Here is a 25,495-nt window from a genome sequence, read left to right as displayed (position 1 = left end):
CTTAAAATCTCATTTTTCAGGAACATAACTACAACATTAAGCGAGGAGTCACTGTATTAGGAAGAATGAGAGATACCCCTCATTGTTCCTTAAGCAAGGCTGCCATTGCCCAGAAGAGACTTTCTGAGTGGAGGAAGCAGGAAGGAGAGGAGGATCTGGTAGAAGAAAAAGGAAAAGGAAAAGGATAAAGATGTGCTTGTCGCACAATTGACTGGCTGTGAAGGCAGTGTCCCAGTCTTGAACTAGGTTAGTTTTAGAGTCTGGGGCCTGATTCTCCTCATACTTACATTGGTGTCATTCGGGAATAATCCAATTGAAGTCAACAGAGTTAAACTGGTGGAAGTAAGAGGGGAGTCAGTTCCTGAATTTGGGAGGTCAGGAACCAGCTCTCTTTTATTCGCCAGTTTATGGCTGTATCAAGGCTAGAGTTGGGGGTTTGGCTCAACAGTATAAAAATCTCACAAGCCGTTTATGTGGCATTTCATCCCAAAACAGCTATATCTTCAGAACAGAAGTCAGTGTGAGATGTCCACTCTCATGAGCTGCATCAAAACTGGATCCAGAAAACAGGCTCCTTCTGCATTTGGCTCTGAGTCCCAAATAAAACTGTAGGATGGCAGAGAGGAAGCGGAGAGGCTGGCAGCTGTAGGGATTCCAGTCCAGCCTCTCTCCTTCCCCAAAACATGTAGGAGAAGAGATAGATTGATGGAGGTTGGATTTGAACCTCCCAGCTCTGCCCCTCAGCCTACAGTTTTGTTTCAGGGTCAGATCTGAAATCCAAAAGGGGATCTCTCCAATAAGCGAGTGTGTGTTTGTTTTTGGAGCATTCCAACCATTTCCAAATAATGAGGGACTAAGTAGAGGATGAACCAGGATTAAATGGGAAGGAGGAGTCATAGTTGGCCTCTGGCATTATTCAGCTCCTAATTCCTGTTGGGAGCTGACAGTCAGGGGAGATCTAGGCTACATCTACACGACAAGCTAGGGGTGTGATTCCACTGCCCATGTACACATACACATACTCATTGAGTAGCTCAGTGAGAACTAGCATGAGCAGAAATAGCTGTATAGAGGCAGCAGCATGGACAGTGGCAGTGGAAGCATGGCTGAGCTGTGCTGAGCACAAACCCATGGGAAAACCTGGGGTACATGCTTAGGTCAGCCATGCCTCTGCTGCCACTGCCTGTGCTACTCTGGCTACACTACTATTCATACTTACACTAGCTCTCATTGAGTTACCACAAGTAGGTGTACATGAGCAGGGTAGTCACACCACTATATCGTGTAGATATCCCCTGAGATACAGATACAGGCAGTGGCAGTAGAAGATTTGATCACAAACTACACAGTGCCAGGTTATTTTCCAAGAATATTGAGAAAGAATTCTGTTGCCAGGCACAGCCTGGTGAACCAGATGTCTCTTTCTTGTAAAATAGAAATATAGCAAGGCATACAGATCATCTGATGATTTTAATGTGTATAAAGAAGGCAATGTACACAGGACGCCATGTTAGCCTGCTTTAGCTCCAGACACGCTCAAGGAGTGCAAAATCTGGTTCTTTGGCGGTCCTCCCTTCCGCATAATATACAAGAAAGAAAAGACCCTCTCTCTTTTCATGTGCACAGCTGCAGGAGAAACCACAATTAGTCTATACATCAATGCTATACTTTTTCTAAACAGAATGGAACAAATTCTGCCCTAGATGTAACTGAAAGTAGAATATGGTCCATTTATTTCAATGGATATTGGGCAGAATATGCTCCTTTGTGTTTAGAAATAATATTGATTGTACAGTACAAGCTAGATTTTGGCTTCAATGCGGTTGGATGAGTGTCAGGGCAGAATCTGGCCCCAGGGAAGAAGTTATATACATGTAACTGCAGAACGAATTTGGGCTGTATTTTAATGATCTCTTGCAACATTTGTTAACTCTTTTTGCTTAACAATCTGTTCCACCTTGTATTTAGCTGTGATATTCTGAGTACTTTTCCCAGACCAGAAGATGTCTGTGTAAACTTGAAAGCTTGTCTCTTTCACCAACAGAAGTTGGTCCAATAAAAGATATTACCTCACCCACCTTGTCTCTCTAATAAGATTAACATGGTACACGTGAAATGGATTAAAAACTGGCTAACCGATCATTGTAATGTAATTGTAAATGGAGAATCATCATCGAGCAAGTTTGTTTCCTGAGGGATCCTGCAGGTATTGGTTCTTGGCCCTACGCTATTTAACATTTTTATCAATGACCTGGAAGAAAATAGAAAATCATCACTGATAAAGATTACAGATGACACAAAAATTGGGCAAGTGGTAAATAATGAAGACGACGGGTCACTGATTCAGAGTGATCTGGATTGTTTGGTAAACTGGGCCCAAACAATGTGCATTTTAATATGGCTAAATGTAAATGTATACATCCAGGAACAAAGAATGCAGACCATGCTTACATAATGGGGGATTCTCTCCTAGGAAGCAGTGACTCTGAAAAAGATTTGGATAATCTTGTTCTGGTGGATAATCAGCTGAAGATGAGCTCCCACTGTGATTCTGTGACCAAAAGAGCCAATGCGCTCCTAGGATGCATAAATAGGGGAATCTTGAGTAGGTGTAGATGAGTTATTTTACCTCTGTATTTGGCACTGGTGTGACTGCTATTTGAATACTGTGTCCGGTTCTGATGCCCACAATCAAGAAGGATGTTGATAAATTGGAGAGGGTTCAGAGAAGAGCCAAGAAAATGATGAAAGAATTAGAATACATGCCTTCTGGTGATAAACTCAAAGAGCTCAATCTATTTAGCTTAACAAAGAGAAAGTTAAGCAGTGACTTGATGAAAATCTATAAGTAACTACGCAGGGAACAAATATTTACTAATGGGCTCTTTAATCTAGCAGAGAAAGGTATATATGATCTAATGGCTGGAAGTTGAAGCTAGACAAATTCAGAATGGAAATAAGGTGTAAATTTTTAACAGTGAGAGTAACTAACCATTAGAACAACTTACTAAGGGTCAAGGTAGTTTCTTCATCACTGACAATTTTTAAATCAAGATTGGATGTTTTTTTTAAAAGACATGTTCTAGAATTTATTTTGAAGAAGTTCTATGGCTTGTGTTATACAGGAGGTCAGACTAGATGATCACAATGGTTCCTTCTGGCCTTGGAACCTGTGAATCTATACCAGAGATCGGCAACCTTTCAGAAATGGTGTGCCAAGTCTTCATTTATTCACTCTAATTTAAGGTTTCACGTTCCAGTAATACATTTTAATGCTGTTAGAAGGTCTCTTTCTATAAGTTTATAATATATAACTAAACTATTGTTGTATGTAAAGTAAATAAGGTTTTTTAAATGTTTAAGAAGCTTCATTTAAAATTAAATTAAAATGCAGAGCCCCCTGGACTGGTGGCCAGGACCCAGGCAGTGTGAGTGCCACTGAAAATCAGCTCACATGCTGCCTTTGTCATGCGTGCCATAGGTTGCCTACCCTGATCTATATTAAAATCCAGCTGCACTCCTGCTGATCAATATTGCCACTTCTCTGCTGCTAGAAATAATAGCTGCAAATTAATGTTCACTGTTTTTCAAAGCATTCTTCAGCCTAAATAATTACATACATAGTATCATTCTTTTCTATCAGGTAAATAATAAGGCCTGTTCTCTGGCTACTGATGTGGATCCAAGGTTTCTGAATATTTCAATGAGAATTATGCTTTGATCTAAGTCATTGTGCACCCACCATTCCTTATTCATAAGATCGATGACTACCTGTTCTGTTCATTCCCTCTGAAGTATGTGGCATTGGCCACTGTTCACAGACAGGATGCTGAGCTAGATGGACCACTGGTCTGACCCAGAATGACCATTCTTATGTTATGTTCTTATAAATATTTCTTATTCGTTGATGGATGGTATTAAAAAGACAACTGGTGGTCCTCAATGCAAACCACCTTTTTTCCTCCTCCTTCTCTGTTAATGATTATTAGCTTCAGTTTTCTGTTTGCACAGTCACTGTAAATATTTCAAGATTGATTTCTTTATTTCTCTTTTAACAGGCTGACATCTTATTAAGGACTATCTTCATCATGGGACAACATAGTCTCACTACAGACCCCTTCCCTGCATCCTCAGCCCTCACAGAGGGCAGCTGGGATCCTGATCCTTGTTGTCACCAATGATACTAAACACAATGGAGGAGGCAGGTGTGGCCCTGGCCCTGCCTTCTCTGCTCCACACTGGTTGGTGGAGTGCAGTCAGCATAGGAGTACATCTCCATAAAAAAAAAACACTTCTGAGCATGCTCTTCCCATCACTGGAGAAGCATTTTGCCTGCCTGTGTATACCTCAGGTAGACTGACTTCGGGGACTGGCACTCCCCAACCCACCTCGCAAGGCTGTACGCTAAAGACTGCTGAGTAGTATGAGCACTGAGATATAGTCTCTATCCATTGTCATGAGGGGGCCAGTCTTTTAGTGTTACTAGAGCTGTCTCTAGACTGTATTTGGTCTGAAACCTGATTGTTAAGCATATGATATGCTGGAAGGAGTCACGTGTTGTTAGAGTTTGGTTGTCGTTATTTTCCGCCAGGTAACAAACCAGTAGGATCAGCTGCCGGCCTGCTCCCTGACTAACTTTGTTGCTAAGCAACCACTGAGCCCAGCTGCACTGCCTTAGAACTCTCAGACAGCTGCAGTCCTGTTTATAAGCCTGGCCCCTGGAGCAAGTCAGTGGCTGCTCAATGCATACCATGTCCGCAGCTGCACTTGCCCTTGTTCCAGCCCCTGCTCCAGCCTACTTCCAGCCCCCCAACTCCATGCCTGCTCCAGCCTGTTCCTGCCCCCATTTCCCTTTGGATTCAGACTGGCTTCAACCGTTGCTCAGTCTCTAGCTTATGACTCTGGTTGACGTCTTTCCTTCACTAATCCTGGGCTCCGCCTCTGACTTATGACTCTGGTTTAACTCCCCTCCCCTCTGGCTTTTGGCTTCTGCTCTTCTAGTACTGACCCTGGGCTAGTTTCCTGGGATCCACCCACCCTGAAGCCAGCTCTAACCAGCAGGCCAAACTAGATTCACCACTAGGCCTGACTGCCAACACTTTCTCTATGATTTTGCCTAGATATAGGAAGTTGGAGATTGGAGAACAGTTGAGAGAAGTCATCCGCACGGAGTGATGGCTTTTTGAGTACCGGGCAGATAATTGCCCCCTCCTTTTTTTTTTTTTCCTAGCAAGGCTGGTAGGTTGGTTTTTGTTGGCTTTCAGCAGGCAGGAGAGGCACAGATTTGATTTTAAGGTGATAGTTTGGGTTTCCACATCTCCACTGTGTGTGATGAAGCCAGACTCTGCCAGGGTGGTTACTGCTATATGGCCCAGCTTACAGTCTACCACTTCATGAAGTTCTCATAGTGGCTGATATTTTCTGCAAAAAAGTATTAAAGCTCTTTGTAACAAGCAGCATTTGGGTACAATGTTTGGATTAGGCAGTTCACAATGTGGCACAACTTTATCAAACATGAATTTGCAGTTGTGATGGTAGAAGGGAAAATAATTGCTTTGCTTCCTTTAGCACAGTCTTACAGGAACTCTTATGCTGTTGGTGAACATATTGGGAGCAAGCGGGTCTTCTTCCTACATGCTTCATGTGACATGATTCATTGCTGAAGCATAGACATGGAGGGTTGACCTGTGGCCAAGATGTCCGTGATTGTGAATATGTGGCAATTACTCTGCTCTACCAACTCATCTGCTCCTTGACCTTGTGGTATTGGTAATTTACTTTTCTAAGCCATTCTGAGAGCTACACGGATTCAAGAGTTTTCAAGGGTTAACCAGGTTTTTTTGGTTCATTCTGCTGGTGGGGTAGAGGGAAGGCCATGATCTTCTCCTAAAATAATGTGTCTGTCAGACAACGAGAGTGTTACATCAGAAATGTCCACTCCTACTATGAAGCTCTGGTAAACGTTTATCCAGACAAGTTTATGGACTTGTACAAAATCCATATTTTTCCATCCAAGGCAAGAGATCCTTCATATTTTCTGTGTGGATGCTGAAGTCCTGGGGAATTCTAGCACTATGCTGGGCAGCAGGTCCATTAGCTTAAAATCCTCATTTGGAAGTCTGTGGCTCTACATTTGTATTTATTTATTAATTTTCTGCACTCCTGATACACAACAATCATTTTTCAGTCACAGGTACCAGTCTGGAGTTTCTGATTTTTAAAAATGACAGTGTTCTTCAGAATAATAGATATAGTACCACAGCATCCATCACCTAGCACACAAGCTGGGCGCTGGATCTGCTCTGTCATTTAGTTAACGGATTGAAGTAATGAGAACTAAACAACAAAAAAGCACCATAATAAATACACTAGGTTAAAGTAGCTTTTCATGTTTTACCATGGTATTTTTTCTAATTTAAATAATTTGCATATAAGAAGGGTTTAATAAATGAGTGTCTAGCTTGGGGCTACTGTGTAAAATAAACAAACAATCTCTCTCTCTCTGACACACACACACACACACTTGCTCACTTTAAAAATAAAAACATAAAAAATCAAACATGACGATCTTTGCCCCAGAACGAAATCTTCTCGCGTATTTGGATTTCACATTGTACTACTAAAATAGGCTCAATGCTGCAATTGGTGTTATACCAAGTAAACAGTGCTTGAGTATGCACGACCCTATGCATTATGCAAGTGTTCTTGTTAGAAACAACAATTAAGAGATTTCTAATAGTATTCTTTAAAATATAAAGTGTTGTAAGAACTAACTAGGAATTTTGTCTAAACATAATCATTATGTGGGAGAAAAGAATTCTTCGTCAATTTAAGGCTAATCTTGCAAACATCCACAAGTATATCTTACTCATGCAAGGAAGGACTACTCAAGTGAGCAAGCAGTTTACAAGAGCATGCCTTTATTGCCCTACTATGTGAGCTGCAGAAAGTCCTCAGCTCCCACTGACTTCTGCCCCTTACAGGATCAGACTATGAGGTTGTAAGCTCCTGGGGGCGGGAACCTTTCTTTCTGATCCATGCCTGCGGTATGCTGCTTTAGAAATATATGAAGACTACAAAGTTTCTATAATACATTCTCCTTCTGAAACACAAACATAGAATACCTAGCCTACCAAATAAAACAAATGCTGTAAACTAATTATTCTAAGGTTCTATTGATATAATTTTTGATGATTTTCTAAACGATTGCATGAGAATTGTATCCTTAACAATCATACCCTGCATTAACTAAGCAACAGATTAGCAATTGGCTAACAAGGCAAGGGCATACAAAGCCTATTCACACCATAGCAACAGTATAATATGTATGAAAATAATTCAAAACCCATCATCCCAATGTCCCTTAATATGGCTGAGATTGTGTGATAACATCAGGGGCAATTCTAGATTCACAGGTGGATAAAAACTGGAGAGTAAATCTGGAAATAATTTCAGCATATTTTAAAAAACATCCAATTTGATGTTTGTGTGTGTGTTATACACTTTTAAGAGATATACAAAGTGGCTAGCAAAATACCATCTAAACACATATCATGTTTATTTGTCGCAGACCAAGTATTTATGTTAAAAGGAACCACAAGGAGATATGGCTAATATTCATAGACCTTAAACTCAGAAGGGACCATTATGATCTTCTAGTCTGACCTCCTGCACAACGCAGGCCACCGAATCTCACCCACTCACTCCTGGAAGAAACCCCTGACCTACGTCTGAGCTACTGAAGCCCTCAACATGTGGTTTAAGGACTTCAAAGTGCAGAGAATCCTCCAGCAAGTGATCCGTGCCCCACGCTGCAGAGGAAGGTGAAAAACCCCCAGGGCCTCTGCCAATCTGCCCTGGAGGAAAATTCCTTCCTGACCCCAACTATGGCGATCAGCTAAATCCTGAGCATGTGGGCAAGACTTACCAGCCAGCACCCAGGAAAGAATTCTCTGTAATAACTCAGATCCCACTCTATCTAGTGTCCCATCACAGGTCATTAGGCATATTTACCGCTAATAGTCAAAGATCAATTAATTGCCAACATTAGCCTATCCCATCTTACCATTCCTTCCACTGCTCCCCTTGGAAGGCTGTTCGAGAACTTCACTCCTTTGATGGTTAGAAAGCTTCATCTAATTTCAAGCCTGAACTTCCTGATAGCCAGTTTATATCCATCTGTTCTTGTGTCCACATTGGTACTGAGCTTAAAGAATTCCTCTCCCTCCCTGGTATTTATCCTTCTGATATATTCATAGAGAGCAATTATATCTCCCCTTGGCCTTCTTTTGGTTAGGCTAAACAAGCCAAACTCTTTGAGTTTTAGTTGGGAATTGGTGCTGCTTTGAGCAGGGGGTTGGACTAGATGACCTCCTTAGGTCCCTTCGAACCCTGATATTCTATAATTCCTTTCATAAGACAGATTTTCCATTCCTCGGATCATCCTAGTAGTTCTTCTGTGTACCTGTTCCAGTTTGAATTCATCCTTCTTCAACATGGGAGACCAGAACTGCACAAAATATTCCAGATGAGGTCTCACCAGTGCCTTGTATAACAGTACTAACACTTCCTTATCTCTACTGGAAATACCTTGCCTGATGCATCCCAAGACCGCATTAGCTTTTTTCACAGCCGTGCCACATTGGTGGCTCATAGTCATCCTGTGATCAATACTCTGAGGTCCTTCTCGTCCTCTGTTACTTCCAAGTGATGCGTCCTCAGTTTATAACAAAAAATCTTGTTATTAATCCCTAAATGCATGACCTTGCACTTTTCACTATTAAATTTCATCCTATTACTATTACTCCAGTTTACAAGGTCATCCAGATCTTCCCCGTGGGATATCCCTGTCCCTCTCTCTATTGGCAATACCTCCCAGCTTCGTATCATCCGCAAACTTTATTAGCACATTCCCACTTTTTGTGCCAAGGTCAGTAATAAAAAGATTACATAAGATTAGTCCCAAAACCAATCCCTGAGGAACTCTACTAGTAACCTCCTTCCAGCCTAACAGTTCACCTTTCAGTATGACCTGTTGTAGTCTCCCCTTTAACCAGTTCCTTATCCACCTTTCAATTTTCATATTGAGCCCCATCTTTTCCAATTTAGCTAATTAATTCCCCATATGGAGCCGTATCAGATGCCTTACTGAAATCAAGGTAAATTAGATCCACTGCATTTCCTTTGTCTAAAAAATCTGTTACCTTCTCAAAGAAGGAGATCAGGTTGGTTTGGCACGATCTACCTTCTGTAAAACCATGTCGTATTTTGTCCCAGTTACCACTGACCTCAATGTCCTTAACTACTTTCTCCTTCAAAAAATTTTCCAAGACCTTGCATACTACAGATGTCAAAATAACAGGCCTGTAGTTACCCGGATCACGTTTTTTTCCTTAGTTAAAAAACAGGAAGTATGTTAGCAATTCTCCAGTCATACAGTATAACTCTTGAGTTTACAGATTTATTAAAAATTTTTGCTAATGGGCTTGCAATTTCATGTGCCAGTTCCTTTAACATTCTTGGATGAAGATTATCTGGGTCCCCCGATTTAGTCCCATTAAGCTGTTCGAGTTTGGTTTCTACCTTGGATGTGGTAATATCTAACTCCATATCCTCATTCCCATTTGTCATCCTACCATTATCCCTAAACTCTTCATTAGCCTCGTTAAAGACTGAGGTATTTGTATAGATATTGGGCCATGCCTAAATTATCCTTAACCTCCACTCCACCCTCAGTGTTTAGCAATTCCACTTCTTCTTTCTTTGTTTTCTTCTTATTTATATGGCTACAGAACCTAGAAGCAGCATGGCTCTATATTAGCCAATGAATACATGACAAAGGACATATTTTCAGTAGTGAGTGAAAAAACAGAAAAGTGTTAGAGTTTTACATTTACCAATATAGATCCATACCATCTCTGCATGAGAAACTGTTAAAGTCCTAAACTTCTGCTTCACTACCATATAGTCCTTTCTTATCTTTAACAGGGTAAGAGTATAATCTGAATAAAAATATTCTTACTATCATGGTAGATAATGGAGATTTTGGTTCTAATAGCCTTATTGAGGCTTTTCAGGGCTTTTTAAAACAGAAGCAGCAAGGATGACTTTTATCAGCAGATTTTTATTTGATGACCTTCATTCAGATATGAAGCCGATTGACTCTGAGAATAATTTAACCTTGAGAAGTTCTATAGGACTATTACTACAGTACTACATTGTCTGTCTCTGCACTCTTTCTTCGCCGTGCGTTCCATCAGTTTGAGGTAGTGAATTTTGGTTTTATTTTCAACTGCATCCTTCACATAAGTAGAACATTTGGGGACATATTTCCAGCCATGATTGCAACAGGGATAGCTGCAAAACTCCACATTTTCAAATGTTTCTTTGGGTATGAATATTGGTTAATTTTGTTCTTAAATACCTGTTTGTCGCAATTGCCTGATTTGCGAGGCACAGTACTGTTGCTGAAATGTTGACATTGCTGTTCTTGTTTAATTGAGAGTGGCCTCCTAGCCATTGAACAAAGGTCTCCACTTCCTAAAATGGCCAGATTAATTAACAAGTACTCTGAGTTAAAGAATCAAACATGCTAAGAACAACTAGGTGAAATACTCGTTTCAGAGAAAACACCAAACTTAGCGATACAATAGTGTCCTATACTGTAAAGATGAAATTAATCATAGTATTTGTATAACATTACATGTATTAATTCACAGAAATTTGTACACATAAAAATCGAGTAATATCTATGAGATGCAAAAGATGAGTACCATTTCATTTTATGGGTATTATCTGAATGCCTTAGAATTTAGACATATAACTCTCATTAGCGTCAATGGAAGTTTCATCCATAAATCTTTAACAAGAATGGAATACATATTTCAATAATCAAAAGATAGACAAGTGAGACATTAAGCTGCAAAGTACTATGTAATTTCGATGAGAAACCACTTTTCCATCAGCTTGCACATAAATACTAGTCATTAAACAATTTTATTACAAATGTTCGTCTTTTAGTCACTTAAATATCACCTTGCCATTATAAACTGTTAAAGACTCATCCAACTCGCACTGAGTTCACTGGGCATAAAATTGAGTCACTGATAAGATCAAAATAGATATTTGATTTTGTAAGCCAATCATAATGCCAAAAGTTGTCTTTTTTATGTCAAACACTCTTTCTGATTTGAACATTTCTGGATATTTTCTCAAATTGGATACTGTAAAATAATTTACTAAAAATTTTAAATTATTCATAGCAAATCATGTAAATAAGTCATCAAAATTATGACTAGCCACAAAACTTCAAGTATTTTTAGGATGCATTCTTTGTTTTTGGGTGTTTTAAATACAGACGGGAACAACTGTGAGACATGATCATTCCTTGATACAAAAGTTCTAAGAAGCGTTGTGAGGGTTTTGTGATCTTGTTCTGTGTTAATGGGATATAAAACCATTTTAAAAAGTTCAGAGTCAATCTGGTCCCTATGATAATATTTAGAGTTTCTGCAGAGAGCATTCAAGAAATCAACATTGATTCTCTGGGATTAAAAGCTCTAAGAACATTAAAGTCAGGTGACAAAGTGAATAAAGGAAGACTAAAATCGAGGAGAAACAGTTTCATACCTTCTAGTACTGTAAAAGACTCTTCCTTGAAAACATTAATCTTCATTGCAGTGATCCTGTTTGTTAGCTTTGTTTTTAAAATGGCTGATTGACAGTAGTTGGCTCAGTCTGAGCAACACAGTAGGACAAAAGCTGAAGCCATAGCCAAATTAAGTGTGTGGCATGAATTATACAATTCTAAAATGCTGAGAGAGATGTACATGATATTTTGTAGGACTGAAATGGTTTTCTTTAGTTCTGCTGTCATGAGACTAATGAATATTTGGTACTAGTAACAACAGTGAGCAATCAGCGAAAGGGAAACTAAATATTTCAAGGCTAAATGATCCTAGTTCAACATAGGAGAAGGTGCCTTCAGCAGCAGTGGAGTGCAGAAGATGATCCCCATGGGGACAAAGTGAGTGGCTTAGCAAGACACAAGGGATTGCTCAGTGAAGCACAATGCCTCCATGGTTGAAGTGGGAGTATGGCAGGGGCAGAAAGCAGCAACCGGGCGTAGCGTGCCGTGACTTTCGCAGCATGCCCTCCTTGTGCCCTGTGATTTGCTCGTGCAAGTGCAATCTGGCCTTTAATCGGAAAGGTCAGATTGCTGAAGACAGAAATCCAGAAAAGCATATCAAATTGTGTGATGGCATGTGTATGTGGTAGAAGAGGGGAAAGTCACAAATTAAATAGATGTTTAATTAGGTCACTATCATTTCTTTTCACAGCTGAATGTCTAGCTAAAGGATTTTTTAAGACTGTTTCCACAATAAAGAAAGATTTACCTAGACATGGAGCATCTCCATGGTCACATTTTAGATTCATCACTTTAAATTTCTTCCTCCAATCATGTTCTCAAAGACTTTTTTATTTCCCATCACCTTTAGGGGCTATGTCTATCCCTGGAGGTGAAGGAGTGATTCTCAGCTCGAGTAGATATAATCATGGTAGTTCTGGCTGAGCTAGTGTGCTAAATGTAGTAGGGTAGCTGTGGTAACATGGGCAGTGTGGGTGCAGGAGTCACACAGTGTAGAGGATTGAGGTCTGAGAAGAACAAGATTTCTAAAAGTCTTACATAACAATGATACTGACTTCAAAATAATGGCTACTTGTAAAAATGGGATGCAATTTAGGAATGTAGAGGTGACTACACATTACAGTGGCAGCATTTACAATGTTTTCAAGACAAGGTGGGTGAGCTAGTATCTTTTGTTAGCCCAACTTCTGTTGATGAGAGAGACCAGCTTTTGAGTTTCCAAAGAGCTCTTCTTCAATTCTGGGAATAAGAGCTGCCCAGGTGGGGAGATCAGGCTCCACAGCTGGCAGAGCCCTTCCAGTGCTCAGGGAACAGCGACCGTGGGGAGCAGGGCACAGGAGCCTGGCCACTGTGGGGAGCCCCTGATCCTCCACCTGCCCTGAGCAGCACACCCCAGTGGGTGGGGAAATGAACTGAGGTCTGCACTCAGACACCCTGGCCCTTTCCGCTGCCTGGGCTTACTCCTGTACTGCTAAGCTCCTGGCCAGCAGCTGCCGCTCTGCCTTCATAGCTGGGAGGCCAGAAAATGGCAGCTGCTATGGGTGGAGCTAAGGCAAATTTTGGGTGGTGTGACAAAGTTCCTCCTCTACCTTGGTGGGTCCTGCACTTATCGGCAGATTTGCTCACCTCAGTGATCTTCCCCACAGTCTGGATCAACTCCTCCTGTGTCTGATCAGGAGTTAGGAGGTTTCAGGGGAACCTGGGCCCGCCCTCTACTCCAGGTTCCAGCCCAGGACCCTGTGGATTGCAGCTCTCTATAGTGCCTCTTGTAACAGCTGCATGACAGTTACAACTCCCTGGGCTACTTCCCCCTGGCCTCCTCCAAACATCTTCTTTATCCTCACCACAGGACCTTCCTCCTGGTGTCTGATAACACTTGTACTCCGTAGTCCTCCAGTAGCACAGCCTCTCACTCTCAGTTCCTTGTGCCTCTTGCTCCCAGCTCCTCACACGCACTTCCTCTCCTCTAGCTCCTCTCTCCCTGAATGGAGTGAACTCCTTTTTAAACCCAGGTGCCCTGATTAGCCTGCCTTGATTGGCTGCAGGTGTTCTAATCAGCCTGTCTGCCTTAATTGGTTCTAGCAGGTTTCTGATTACTCCAGTGCAGCCCCTGCTCTAGTCACTCAGGAAACAGAAAACTACTCAGCCAGTGACTAGTATATTTGCCCTCTACCAAACTCCTGTACCACACTGGCCTGGGTCTGTCACAGTGGTTAGCCCATGCAAGCTCCCCTAGCATTGCCCCAGCCCAGATTCTTGTCATTAAACATGTAAATACCTAATGTGTGTGTGCAAATCAAGTATCTTGCATATGCACAGGGCTAGTAACATTCCCAGGAGACCCTGTGCATATGCAGATCATTTACACACATATACACCTCTACCCCAATATAACACAACCTGATACAACACAAATTTGGATATAACGCAGTAAAGCAGTGCTTGCGCTCCGGTGGATCAAAGTAAGTTCAATATAACGCGGTAAGATTTTTTGGCTCCCAAGGACAGCATTATATCGGGGTAGAGGTGTATTATGCAATTGCACACATAAGCTAGCTATGCACAAATGTTTGTCTACAATTACACATACCTGCTTTGAATACCTGTCCATTAATGTCCTTTCAGTATGCAAATACTTTCAGACAACACTAAAACTGAAGTTAAAATAAAACTTGTCATAATTCCCTAACTGTAATAACCTCAGTTTGTTACTTTTAGCCCTATAGCTATACAAAAGTTGTCTTTCTGTTGTAGTCATGACTGATGCTGATATGGTGCACAACAATCTCTGTCATCAGCACTCAGAATTTAAGCTTTATGATTGATTTTTCTTTTGTGCTGGACTTGGTGAAACTGAAGAAAAAAATCTGATCCATCCTTACTAGAATAAGGTTCTGCTTTTGCTAATTTCAAAATAGGACAATGCTCCAAGCACAATGGGGGAGGGAAAGTTGCCTTCATTAATTTTTTTATTCCAAGAGCAGCTGAGAACTTATAACTTTCAATAAAAAAAACTGCTGAGGTTTTATATTTGCACATAAATAGCATGTTTCAGTATAAAATAGGATTCTTAATTCTCTTCATAGAACAGTAAATCATATTTAAGATAAAAAATAAACCCTAGATCAGATATCTATAGTTTTTCTCCCTAAAACTCTATTTTTCTTACTTTAACTGTTATAGCCCCACATGACAACCTATAATAGGAAAGACTGACTACAGAAAATTTACTTAAATTTTAACACGAAATTAAAATAATAGGATCAGGCTACGTAAGACATGCTCCCCATTCATTCACTCCTTCATTCCAAGCGCTGCCAGGACAGCTGAAGGGCCCTATCCTACGGTCAGTGCTTGTGAGAGTAAGAATAATTTGTGAGTAAAGGATGCAAGACTGGCTGCAAATTCCTTTCAGGAACAAGAAAAAGACCTTTTATTTATTATTTCATCCAAAGTCACTGCTATCTTTTAATCCCTTTCTTTCCTCTCCGAGCCTCAAAGATATTTTAAGCCTCTTCTGGAACCTGGGTATTTTTGTCTTTTAATTAGGGAAAAATCACACTTCAAAAGATTGAGTTTTGAAGCAGTGCTAAACTCTGAAAACAAATCCAAATAGAATTGCATTTCTTGGGCTTGAAATTAAGAACAGTCCATAACAGTCTTCTATTAAAACTGTGAACAGAGGGGAATAAGAAACTCTAGTGCAGTGCATGCAGTACTCAAGGCCAGACTTTTGGCTAAATTCTGCCCTCATTTACACCTTGGGCAGGATTTTGGGACTGCACATGGAGTAAATCAGGCCAATATTTGTCCACTGGATTTATCTCACTGCCTAATGGATCAGTAGGAATTACTAACAAACACAGTATCTTCATACGATCATCTTGTTGACTACCTTTCTCGCTCTCTTTTCTGCAGATGGGATTTGCTTCTAGGTTGATAGAATAGTGCAGACATTATAGCCCCAGTTGAACCCAGCAGTAGCACCGAAAAGATCACCGATTAATGCCAACTGGTGTGGTGTTGGTGTTTTTTATGATAATTAGACTCCTCGTCAATAGGAATTTAACTGAGACCAGCAATCTATTTTGCACAAGTCAGTAAACAGCTAAGACAGCAATAACTTTTGGACACTACCGGCCTGAGCTGTGTTTGAACCAGTGACTTAAAGGTGTCTTGGTAAAGCTGTAATCTAAATAACAACACTGACATCTAGCTGCTCATGTAGCCAAATGAATGAATACAAACCCATCACATTTAGTTTCCAGTCTCCCACATTTGTGGTTCCAAAAGCACACCGTTCAGTAAACAAAGACTCCTTTGCTATGGAGGAGGAATGCAGCTTTTTTTCTATTCTGATTTTGCAATTTCTAACCATCCTCCTTTTCTCCTTGCAGACACCTCAGCACAACTGCTAGTCAGAAAGGCAACTGTTACAGCTTCCCTGGTGAGCTAACATTAGTGCTGCATCAAGCCTCCACCAGAATACTGCTGAAGGTGCAATTTGTACGCCTCTCCACCCCTCTTTGAAGATTGAGTATATTACACTGCCACTGCAATGCACTCAGCCTCCTCCCCCTCCAATTCAAGGTCTTGGATCAGCATCTGTTCTCAAAATGAGAAGCTTTCGGAAAAGGCAGCAATACTATGTTACTAGGCTAGCATCATTTCAATTCAGTTTATTGATGCAACAAGCCAATGACATTAAGCAATGTGCGTTTAGCTTCTGAATCTCTTTTAGAGACACTGACAGTTTGATTGACCCATTATTATTGAACTAGTTTTTAATGAAATGCTACTACTGCACCATTATATCTATAACATATGCAGCTGCAAGTGATTAATTATACCCTGGAAGAACGTAATAATAGACTTACCATAATGTACTTTAACAAGGTAACTATTAATTTCTTCCTCCAAATTCTCAAAGTAGAGATGGTGTAATGTACTCTCCATCTCAGACAGCGTTTCAATAATTTTCTTATTTTTTCCTTTCCCTCCTCCCCCGCCCTTTTCTGGCTCCACTAATGGTAAGAGCACATCATAACTTAATTAGCTGACACTGATTTGTAATCTACACACTTCCTCTTAATTGGCATTTTTTCACAGCACCAACACTAATCGTCTGTTTTGCATAACTAACAGCCTTTGAAAAAGAGAGACCTTCAAAAAGAGCTGTAGCTTTTAAAGAGATGCGAGAAAAAACATACTGTGCTCTTGCTTCACTGAGAGTCAAGTCAATAACTGCCCTCAGATCCATAGGGAATGCTTAATATTCTAGGCATTAGAATTAAACAGGAATGCTGGGTTGCCTCACTTTGTGTAAAAAGTAAAACCCCAGGAACTTCTTTTACACTTTCGATGCCATCCATTCATGCTTGGTCCAGTCCCAAAGAGGAAGATGTTGGTGGACTGAGCAGTGTGAATTCATAATTCCCAGAAGACCACATCACAGGAGCTTATATTTTACAGCTTTGTCAAAATATCCATTATAAAATTTTATTTTTACAGCTGTCTCTAAGAAATAAGAAGGATGAGCCTGGAAAAATGTGTGGCCCATAGGGCCAAATTTTTAAAGATAGTAGAGCTGGTCGGAAAATTTTCCAACACCGCGTATTTCTGTAGGAATATGCTGATTCATCAAAAGCAAACTGTTTTGTAGAAATCCAGCTATTTAGACAAAAAAATCATTTAGAAACAAAACTGCTTAGAAATTCTTAGCACAGAGAGCAATTAGGATGCTTCCTGGGTAAGACCATTGTTGATGGATTTCTCCAGTGTTCTAACCAAGAAATAGTGATAAAAACCAGAATTTCAGCATCTGCTTCTAACTGCTGAGGAAAGCTCATGCATGGTGATGGAAACTTTCAAATCGATCAGACTTAACACAAACCCATTTAACCTTTCACTAATTTTAATACACTCGCATAAGACCTCAAGGCACATTACACATTATGACTATTGAGCAATGAATGAAGATATACTATAAAATGGAACTGAAAGCATCCATTCATTTAGCTGACATTTCTGAATACTAGCCACTTGGTTCATAGCATTGCTCAGTTAATGTTACTATCTGAAACCAAAGTGGCTCTTTGCCCAGGCTCTGAAAGGGCAGGAGATGATAGTGGCAGAGTAGAAGTGAGCAACTATTAGGAGTACATTCATTAGGACAGTAAATTTATTAATGTATGTACCAAAGGAAGAGAGCAGCAAAAATGTAGTCCTTGAGGATATATAATTAATATCTAAATCATAATATACAGCCTGAATGCATGGAGTTCATTATACACATTTAATCTAAAATATTAGCCCTAACAAAATAATTAATTGGGACCATCATAACACATGTCATCCCAGGCTTGGGTCCTTCCTGTATTTTCTTCTCATTTGTCAACTTCCAGTTGGCTCGTTATATTCTAGGAGTAGATTTTCAAAAGCACAAATGGCAGTGGGACATCTGACCCCCTGAAAGTCAGTGGAGTTAGCTGTCTACCATTTATGCTTTGAAACAAAAATATCTTCCATAAATCCTAAAAATATACGTATGTTTTATCCAACATAACGTCCTACCTATAATTTGGATAGAAAAAAGGAATAGAGACATTGGCACCTGTTTTACATATAGGTCAACCTTGATGTGTATATGTAGGGAGCAGCATTCAGACATGGAAAAAGATAATATTCTAAACCTCATTTAGTATTTCATTTTTGATGTGTGCAAGAGTTTGTATCAGCCTTGAATATGTTAGGGGGGCCAATATTTCATCAGCATTTTCTTGACTTGATTGTGTTTCCAAATTCAAAGATGAGTTTAAGTTGGTGAAACAGAAACCTTTCACCAGTCCCCCCCCCCCAGCCAATACATTATAGTAGCTTAGGCTTCTTTAGATTCTGTAGACCAAATTCAAAAGTGATGTATAAAAGATGGGTATAAGTTGTGCATCAGAAATTGATTGTGAGTCTAAGTCTGTATTACAAACTCCAACATGGTCATAAAAATGATGCAAGGTACACCAATTTAGAGTCACACTAGAATTTGGCCCATGTTCTTTCCAAGTAATTTGGGAACTCAGATATTTATCAGAGCTAGTCAAAAATATTCCACTGAAATTGTTTTTAATTAAAAATGGTTTTCCACTACATAGAAAGTTTCATAAGAAAAAAAATCATTATTATTTCAGGCAATCTTAAAATTATTTTCAAGTCAAGTTTCAGGTCTACAGAGCTCTGCTTTTAATTGTTGAAGCATAATAACGACAACTAGCTCAGCAGACGGTTGTGTGTCGTTTGCAGAATTATATGCACCATGTTGTCTGGTTAATTTGCACATGAAGGTATTGCTGGTTGGCACAGGACAATCTGTTCAGCAACAATTACTTCCTATTTTACCACTTGTGTTGGTGGTAGCTGCACCTGAGGTACTTAAAATATCATGTATTTTGTTCCAGCTAAAGTCATATGTCAGGATGCTCAGTTTAAAACATGATCTGCACAGGAGATTTCTATTATAGATACATTTGCCTTTGCAAAGCCCATGGATGTTTTTGTGGAAAATTCAGCCATTTCTCCCCCCAAAACAAAACTCTCAGGTAAAATGCTGCATCTTCAGGAACGATGAGTGTAGTGATACTTCATTGTTTGAGAAACCCACATGCCCCCAAGAATTTCTGTCAGAAGCCCACAAGTCAGGCTAGTGGAGCAGTCTTTATTTAAGCTCTAAAGAAAGAGGTGGAAAAGAGGAGCTGAAAACACACTAGGACAAAAGATGCTTTTATTAAAGGTTGAGATGAATCTGAATCAAAATGTGCTCACAGTTATATTTTCTTTTAGAACTGGGAAAAATGCCAGCAAGAATAGCATGATTCCACCTTCCATTGTCAATATAATTCCTATTCTTATCAGACAAAGTGAAAAAAAAAATTGCCCAGTTATTTCATTAGGAGAAGCAGCTAATTTACAGGCACAGTAATTGTTCCCCCACAAAAGTGTATAATGAGCTTTAAACTCACAAAAGTAGGGTCTATTCTTCTAGTGATTATGCTTAATTTACAAAGGAATTACTGCCCCCCCGCCCTTAAGTTTACCTTTATAACAGCTACCCTGACAAAATAAACTTCAGCAACTCTGAAGATGTCCTTATAGTCTGCTGGGTCAATAATACTCATTTTAAAAAGTCTGCATGAATATGTTTTCTTAGATAAGATTATAATAGTTCCAGAGTAGGAGTTATGTGTTAGCAAATCAATGATGCCAATCTAAAAATTCAATCTCATATGTAATTGCTTAGTTAGATACTCTGGTGATAGGGTCTATAGAAAAACCTTAAGATAGGCACATTTTTAAATAGTCAGTCACTATAGTTCAAATGATCAACCAATAAACTGGTATTTGCAGACTTGTGTGCCTAAAGAATGGGCACTTACTTAAATGAAAATTGGGCTACTTTTCTAAGAGCGTAAGAATAAATGGAAATGGGAATTGCAAGAGCCTACCTCCACTGAAAATGATGTTGTTTATTTAGGTGCCTAAACACAGAACTAGGTGCCTCAAAATTAGGTGTCATTATTGAAGTCATCCTGCACCTTCAGTCCCACTAAAGTAATGGGAAATGGTAGCCTTTTTGAATAGGGGGAAAACTGTAACATTGATGCCAACCATTTATCATGAGAAACTAATAAAACTCAGCAAATATGGCAAGTCTCATGATACAATCTTAAGAGTTGTCAAGTTCGAGGTAATGGATGCTGGGTACATAGATTTGAAATTTCTCTTTGGTTCAGGAGTTCTCAGGGTCATGGCAAATTTGCCTCTTTTATTCTAGTGTAGGGACTTGGTCCTAGGGATTGTTTTAATAGATAAGAGAATGGTAGTAGCTAGATTTTAAGGTCAGAAGGGACTACTGTGATGATCACTCTAAGCCTAGGAGCCGGACATGCTGGCTGCTTCCCGGAAGCTGTGTGGTGTGGAGATTAGCAGGGAGCCTACCAGGCCCACTACACAGAGCCGCCAACCGGACAGTCAACGGCCCAGTCAGCACCGGGATCCCTTATTGACCGGGTGTTCCAGTCAAAAACCAGAGCCCTTGTCACTACTGTGATAATTGAGCCTGACTTCCTGTACAGGTCAAACAATTACAGAGATAAAACATAGCTAAGAAGTTACATGAGTTAGAAATGCCAAAAAGTAGAGGAAAGTGATGCAATGAAGTGCACCCAGCATGGGAGTCTACTGTAGTTATGCATTTGGAACTGGTGCAGCATTTCCTCCCGTCAAAAAACAGATTAAGCACCATTTACTGGACACTGTAGAGAGACACAGTACAAAAACCTGGAGCTTAAAAAATAATGATAAGTTGAACAGCAATCTGGCGTTCAGACCAACTAGAAAGAATGGTTGTGCTTCCCCTCCATCCCTTCCAGCCGCCCCCGTCACTCTGACATTCTCGGACAGCCCTCTAAAAATCTCTGTGTAAGAGCTGCCTAAAGCCATTTTCCACATTATTCCAGAGTCATCAGCTGTCTAAATCTGAACAGCGGAGTAGTGAAACAAAGGCTGATGCATGACTGGGAAACCATGCGAATCTTCAATCAGCAAGAAGCTGAATGAACACTTTGGATTGTATTCCTGACTAAGCTATGTGAGCTTCCTCAAACTGTTTATCATCTCTCCTCCAGCTTGGAATCAGTGGGGCATTCCAGACACAAAAATAGAACCCCTAGAAGACAGCGGAACTTTGCCAAACAGAGGAAGCTGACAATGACAATGGTGTGATATGATTTTAAAAAATCCTAGTTAGTAGTAACTACCTAATTGACAACTAGGGTGCCAATATATACTGTTCATTTAGGCCCCAATCCTACAAAATTTACACAGGTGAGCAACTTTATGTATAAGATTAGCCCCACTAATTCAAGAGGACTATCACCAGTGTGAAGAAACTCCACATCTGAGTGTTCGCAGCATCAGGGCCAACATTTATTGACCAGACATGAATCATTTAAAATAAACTAGCTAGTAAGTAGTGAACACAAAATGGCTTACTAATACACAAACAATGATACAGGGCTATTCAAGAAAATATAGATGCTTTACACGTAGCAGCATTTGGACACTGTAAATTATTTAACTTGTTCAGTACACAGGGTTGGATAATGCATGAACCTTGCATGACTGCAAAAAACCTTTGCTAGCAATCCCTGGGGCTATAGCCACCCGTGGGAGGATTGGAAAGAGGTGGGGCCATAGTTCTACTCCATACGAAGCCAGCAGAGCATTGTGTTCTGCAACCTCCTAAGGAGTGCAACAGCTGGTATGCTACCTCTGCATGCTGAAGAGCTCCAGGAGTCATTGTGACTCCCTGAAGTTCAGTTCCTCCCAGTGCATGTCCTGAGTCATAGGGGCATGACCCAGTCCTTGCTCCTTCTTACCCTAACATGTGGACTAGTGGACAGAACACTGGATTGGGACTTAAGAGACCAGGGTTATGTTCCTGGCTCCATTACTGGTCTGCTGTGGATAACCTTGGGCAAGTCACTTCACTGTTCTCTCAGTTTCCCCACCTGTGAAATGGTGATAATGATACTGAAGCACTTTGAGATCTACTGATGAAAAGTGCTATTAAAAGCAAGGTATTATTGTTATTAAGCTACTGAACCCTCACTACCGATTTGAATGACAATGTCCCAGAACTAGGTGTTTTAAACGCATCTTTAATATGTTTCTTTGGGAATACAGTCCTGCTCTGAACTATGAATGCCCTTCTTAAGTTTGTTCACCTCTGGTAATTTTATTAACGTTTTTCCTGTTAATTTTCTTCTCTCATTTACTAACAGCCTCTTTGGAACTGCCATTCAGAATCATCGCTTGTAATGCTAGCCACGTCATGACACTCTCCTGCAGAGTTCAATACTGGTCTTTTTTCTTATAATGTGCCAAACTGATAACACAACATTACTTAAATATCCTCTATTCTTGTATGGACAGGTGCTCAAGCGCTGGATAATGTCTGGAGAGGAAGAACTGAAACATGCACGGTAGACTTACTTGGTGCTCAAAAGTACAGAAAACTGTAAGACACTGAGCTACAATTAAACAGCACTGAGCTACACAGACTTTCCTGGAGATTAAAGCCCATCTGGGATGAGTTGATGGTACAAAGCTTACTCACCATTGGCCCTAACCAGCACTCTAATCAGGTCATTTTGGCTTTAGGGCTTGAATCCCTGGGTCTGCACAAGAGACTCTGCGTGTGTGCACAGCACCTCCTGTGGTGCTCAGCACACTGCACCCGAAGAAAGAGCTGTATGTACCTCTTGCACTGGGGCATTACTAGGATACTGATTAATGACTGCAGTTAAATTGGGGAAAAATCCTATCACAGGTTTATAGACTTCCCAGTAATGATTCTTCTCAGTTTATAAATCTGGGAATGAATACTCTCACCGTATAATCCCCAGCAACGACCTGTCCCCCCGCTGCAGCAAGATGCAAATAGGGTGACCAGATGGGAGGAAGAAAATATCAGGACACATGGGGGAGGGGGAGTCGCTGGCGGAGCAAAAAACAAAAAAAGCGGAGTGCTGGCAGAGGAGCAAAAAAAAACCTTGAGCGCTGCGAAATATCAGGACAAATTGCATCCCAACTCAACACCGGTCGGGATGCAGGACAAAAGCCTAAATATCAGGATGCCTGGTCACCCTGGATGCAAACATGTAACAGCACAGTACTCTCTATCACTACAGACTAGTACTGTATGTATGGGACGCTACAGCTCCAGACACATAGGTCAGTCACTGTGCTCTGGACTGTGCTGACAGCCTGTTTTGACTCAGTCATGCAACAGGTCACCAAAAGCCACACGGCCACAGTGAGGCTCTGCCATACGTTGAGGACATTCAGTCTTAAGAAATGCCTGGAGGATCACTGCAGGAATTTAATTTGCATTCTTTTGCAGCCACACGAAATACTATTTTTAAAAGTATAACATTTTATTTAAATTGTAAGTTGAATTTTTAGTTTCATCTGCAATATATAAAGTCAGGTTCAGTTTAAAAATACCTTATGGTATCATTGCTAGAGTATTCACGCAGGATTAAGGACCTGTCAGCATGATCACTGTAAACTATTTTCTGGAATATATATGTTCAAGGACGTTTACAAGAGGGACTTGAAAGCTTTCAGCATCGATCCTGCAAGCTGGGAAGATACAAGTAGCAACAGGCCACACTGTAGGGCTGTGCTGCACTAGGGAGTCAAAGAGGGTTGCAGGAGAAGAGAGTGAAGAAGAAAGCGCAGAAGGCCTTAAGAGCTAGTAGTGCCCTGGCTTCATCTTCTGGCCCAGGCCCTTATGCCTGCACTATTTGTGGCAACAATTGTCACTCAAGAATTGGACTTCTTAGCCACTTGCGATGCTTCAGCGTGACACACTAACTGAGCTGCTTTGGCGCTTACACCACAGTCTTTTGAGACAGACAATTGCCATGACATAGGCCATATGTTCATTGCCAGTTGTAACTTGGCATTCAGCTTGGAAACCATGATTAAGTGGCTATTTTTCAAAGACTTAGGAAGAATAGTTCAGGGAAAGGGTCATGGGAAACAGTAATTCACCCATAGGCTGCTGATTAGAATCGAGCCCAGTTTGATAGGTATCGTTATCATCCAGTTGCTGTTCTAAACGCAATATTCTTGGTAGTCTCCACACTGTCCCTAGCAGACAAATATCAAACACTGCACAAACCCCCATCCCAGTTGGCACTAATTGGAAACTTTGTTGCCAGTGTCTGCAGATAGGCCAAGGAATGAAAGTCACAGAGACAAAACATCCTCTTACTCCTAGCTGTGGCCCTTTCAGGTCAGGGTTCTTGAAGCATATTGTTACAGCAGTGGGACAGCCTGTATGGGCATTGCCCATGGTGTACCTGCTCGGGATAAACACGGCTTTTTTCTATAGGCCTGTCTATGTGCCTTTCACCAGCACCAAATTCATCCTCTTCTCTCTCTCCCTCCAAAATGTGGAGATTTTGTTTGTTGAGTAATATAAAAAGGAGGAAAAATTGCTGTTCTCTATTTGGGATGAGATTTAGTATTCATACAACTCAGAAACAATTTTAATGTTGGCAGGACACCAGATCATAAGGAAACATTCAGAGCAATGCTAGACACAATTTCTAAAAGCCAAAATCTTGTCAAATTTCCACGACTTCATACCTTTTAAAAGTTTTGATCATTTCCCTGAAATTCTCATCATAAAATAAAAAATAAAACAAAATAATCATCTGGTCTGAGACTTGGGAACTGAAATTTTCAAGACAAAAGGGTTTAGTGTCTGATCTTTTTCTTATTGAAAGCTGAGTGAAATGAGAGCTTAAAATGGAAGGATGGTTGGAACCTTAACTATAGGGTCAAAACTGGCTGTGGAAATGACATCTGCAGATAGGCCTGTCTTGGAAACCATCTATATAATACTGTAGCACTGAAAAAGTGGACAAGGTATATATGTGTTTCATATACGTACAGTATGCTGAATACTTAGAGTATAGTTAGGGTATGCCAATAGTGAATTTGGCCCTTAGAGAGACCATCCAAATGTCAACTGTCAAGAGAAAATGCTCTTGTGGGGGAAGGGATTATAATTGAAATCAAGTTTACTTCACAGCTTTACTTTCAGAGTGGCTTTGTACAGATTTGGGGGAAATACTGTATAATTTTCTACTCACAGAGGTGCCTCATGTCTGTGAAACATAATTCATTCATTCAAACTACAGTAGTTGGCAATGGGATTGAAGCCATACTTATTAAAACGTGAACTTGATTTTTTAAAAATACATTGAATGTATTTCTGCA

The 25,495-nt window shown here is 40.4% G+C and overlaps 1 protein-coding gene across 4 annotated transcripts in view; it reads right to left on the bottom strand.

The window, feature by feature from the left end:
- SMYD3 (SET and MYND domain containing 3) overlaps positions 1-25,495 on the bottom strand; it is a 690,401-nt gene that overhangs the window by 291,242 nt on the left and 373,664 nt on the right. The window contains exon 1 of one of the 4 annotated variants that reach the window (XM_050950436.1): positions 16,525-16,634. The exons of the other annotated variants lie outside the window; for them this stretch is intronic. Coding sequence (XP_050806393.1) covers positions 16,525-16,527 — 3 coding nt within the window. The 5' untranslated portion in view covers positions 16,528-16,634. Of the gene's footprint in view, positions 1-16,524; positions 16,635-25,495 lie in introns of those variants that run through there. 4 annotated transcript variants of the gene reach the window in all.

This window comes from Gopherus flavomarginatus, chromosome 4, assembly GCF_025201925.1.
Source record: "Gopherus flavomarginatus isolate rGopFla2 chromosome 4, rGopFla2.mat.asm, whole genome shotgun sequence".
Classification (NCBI taxonomy): domain Eukaryota; kingdom Metazoa; phylum Chordata; order Testudines; family Testudinidae; genus Gopherus; species Gopherus flavomarginatus.
This window is presented reverse-complemented; position numbering and strand designations above follow the sequence as displayed.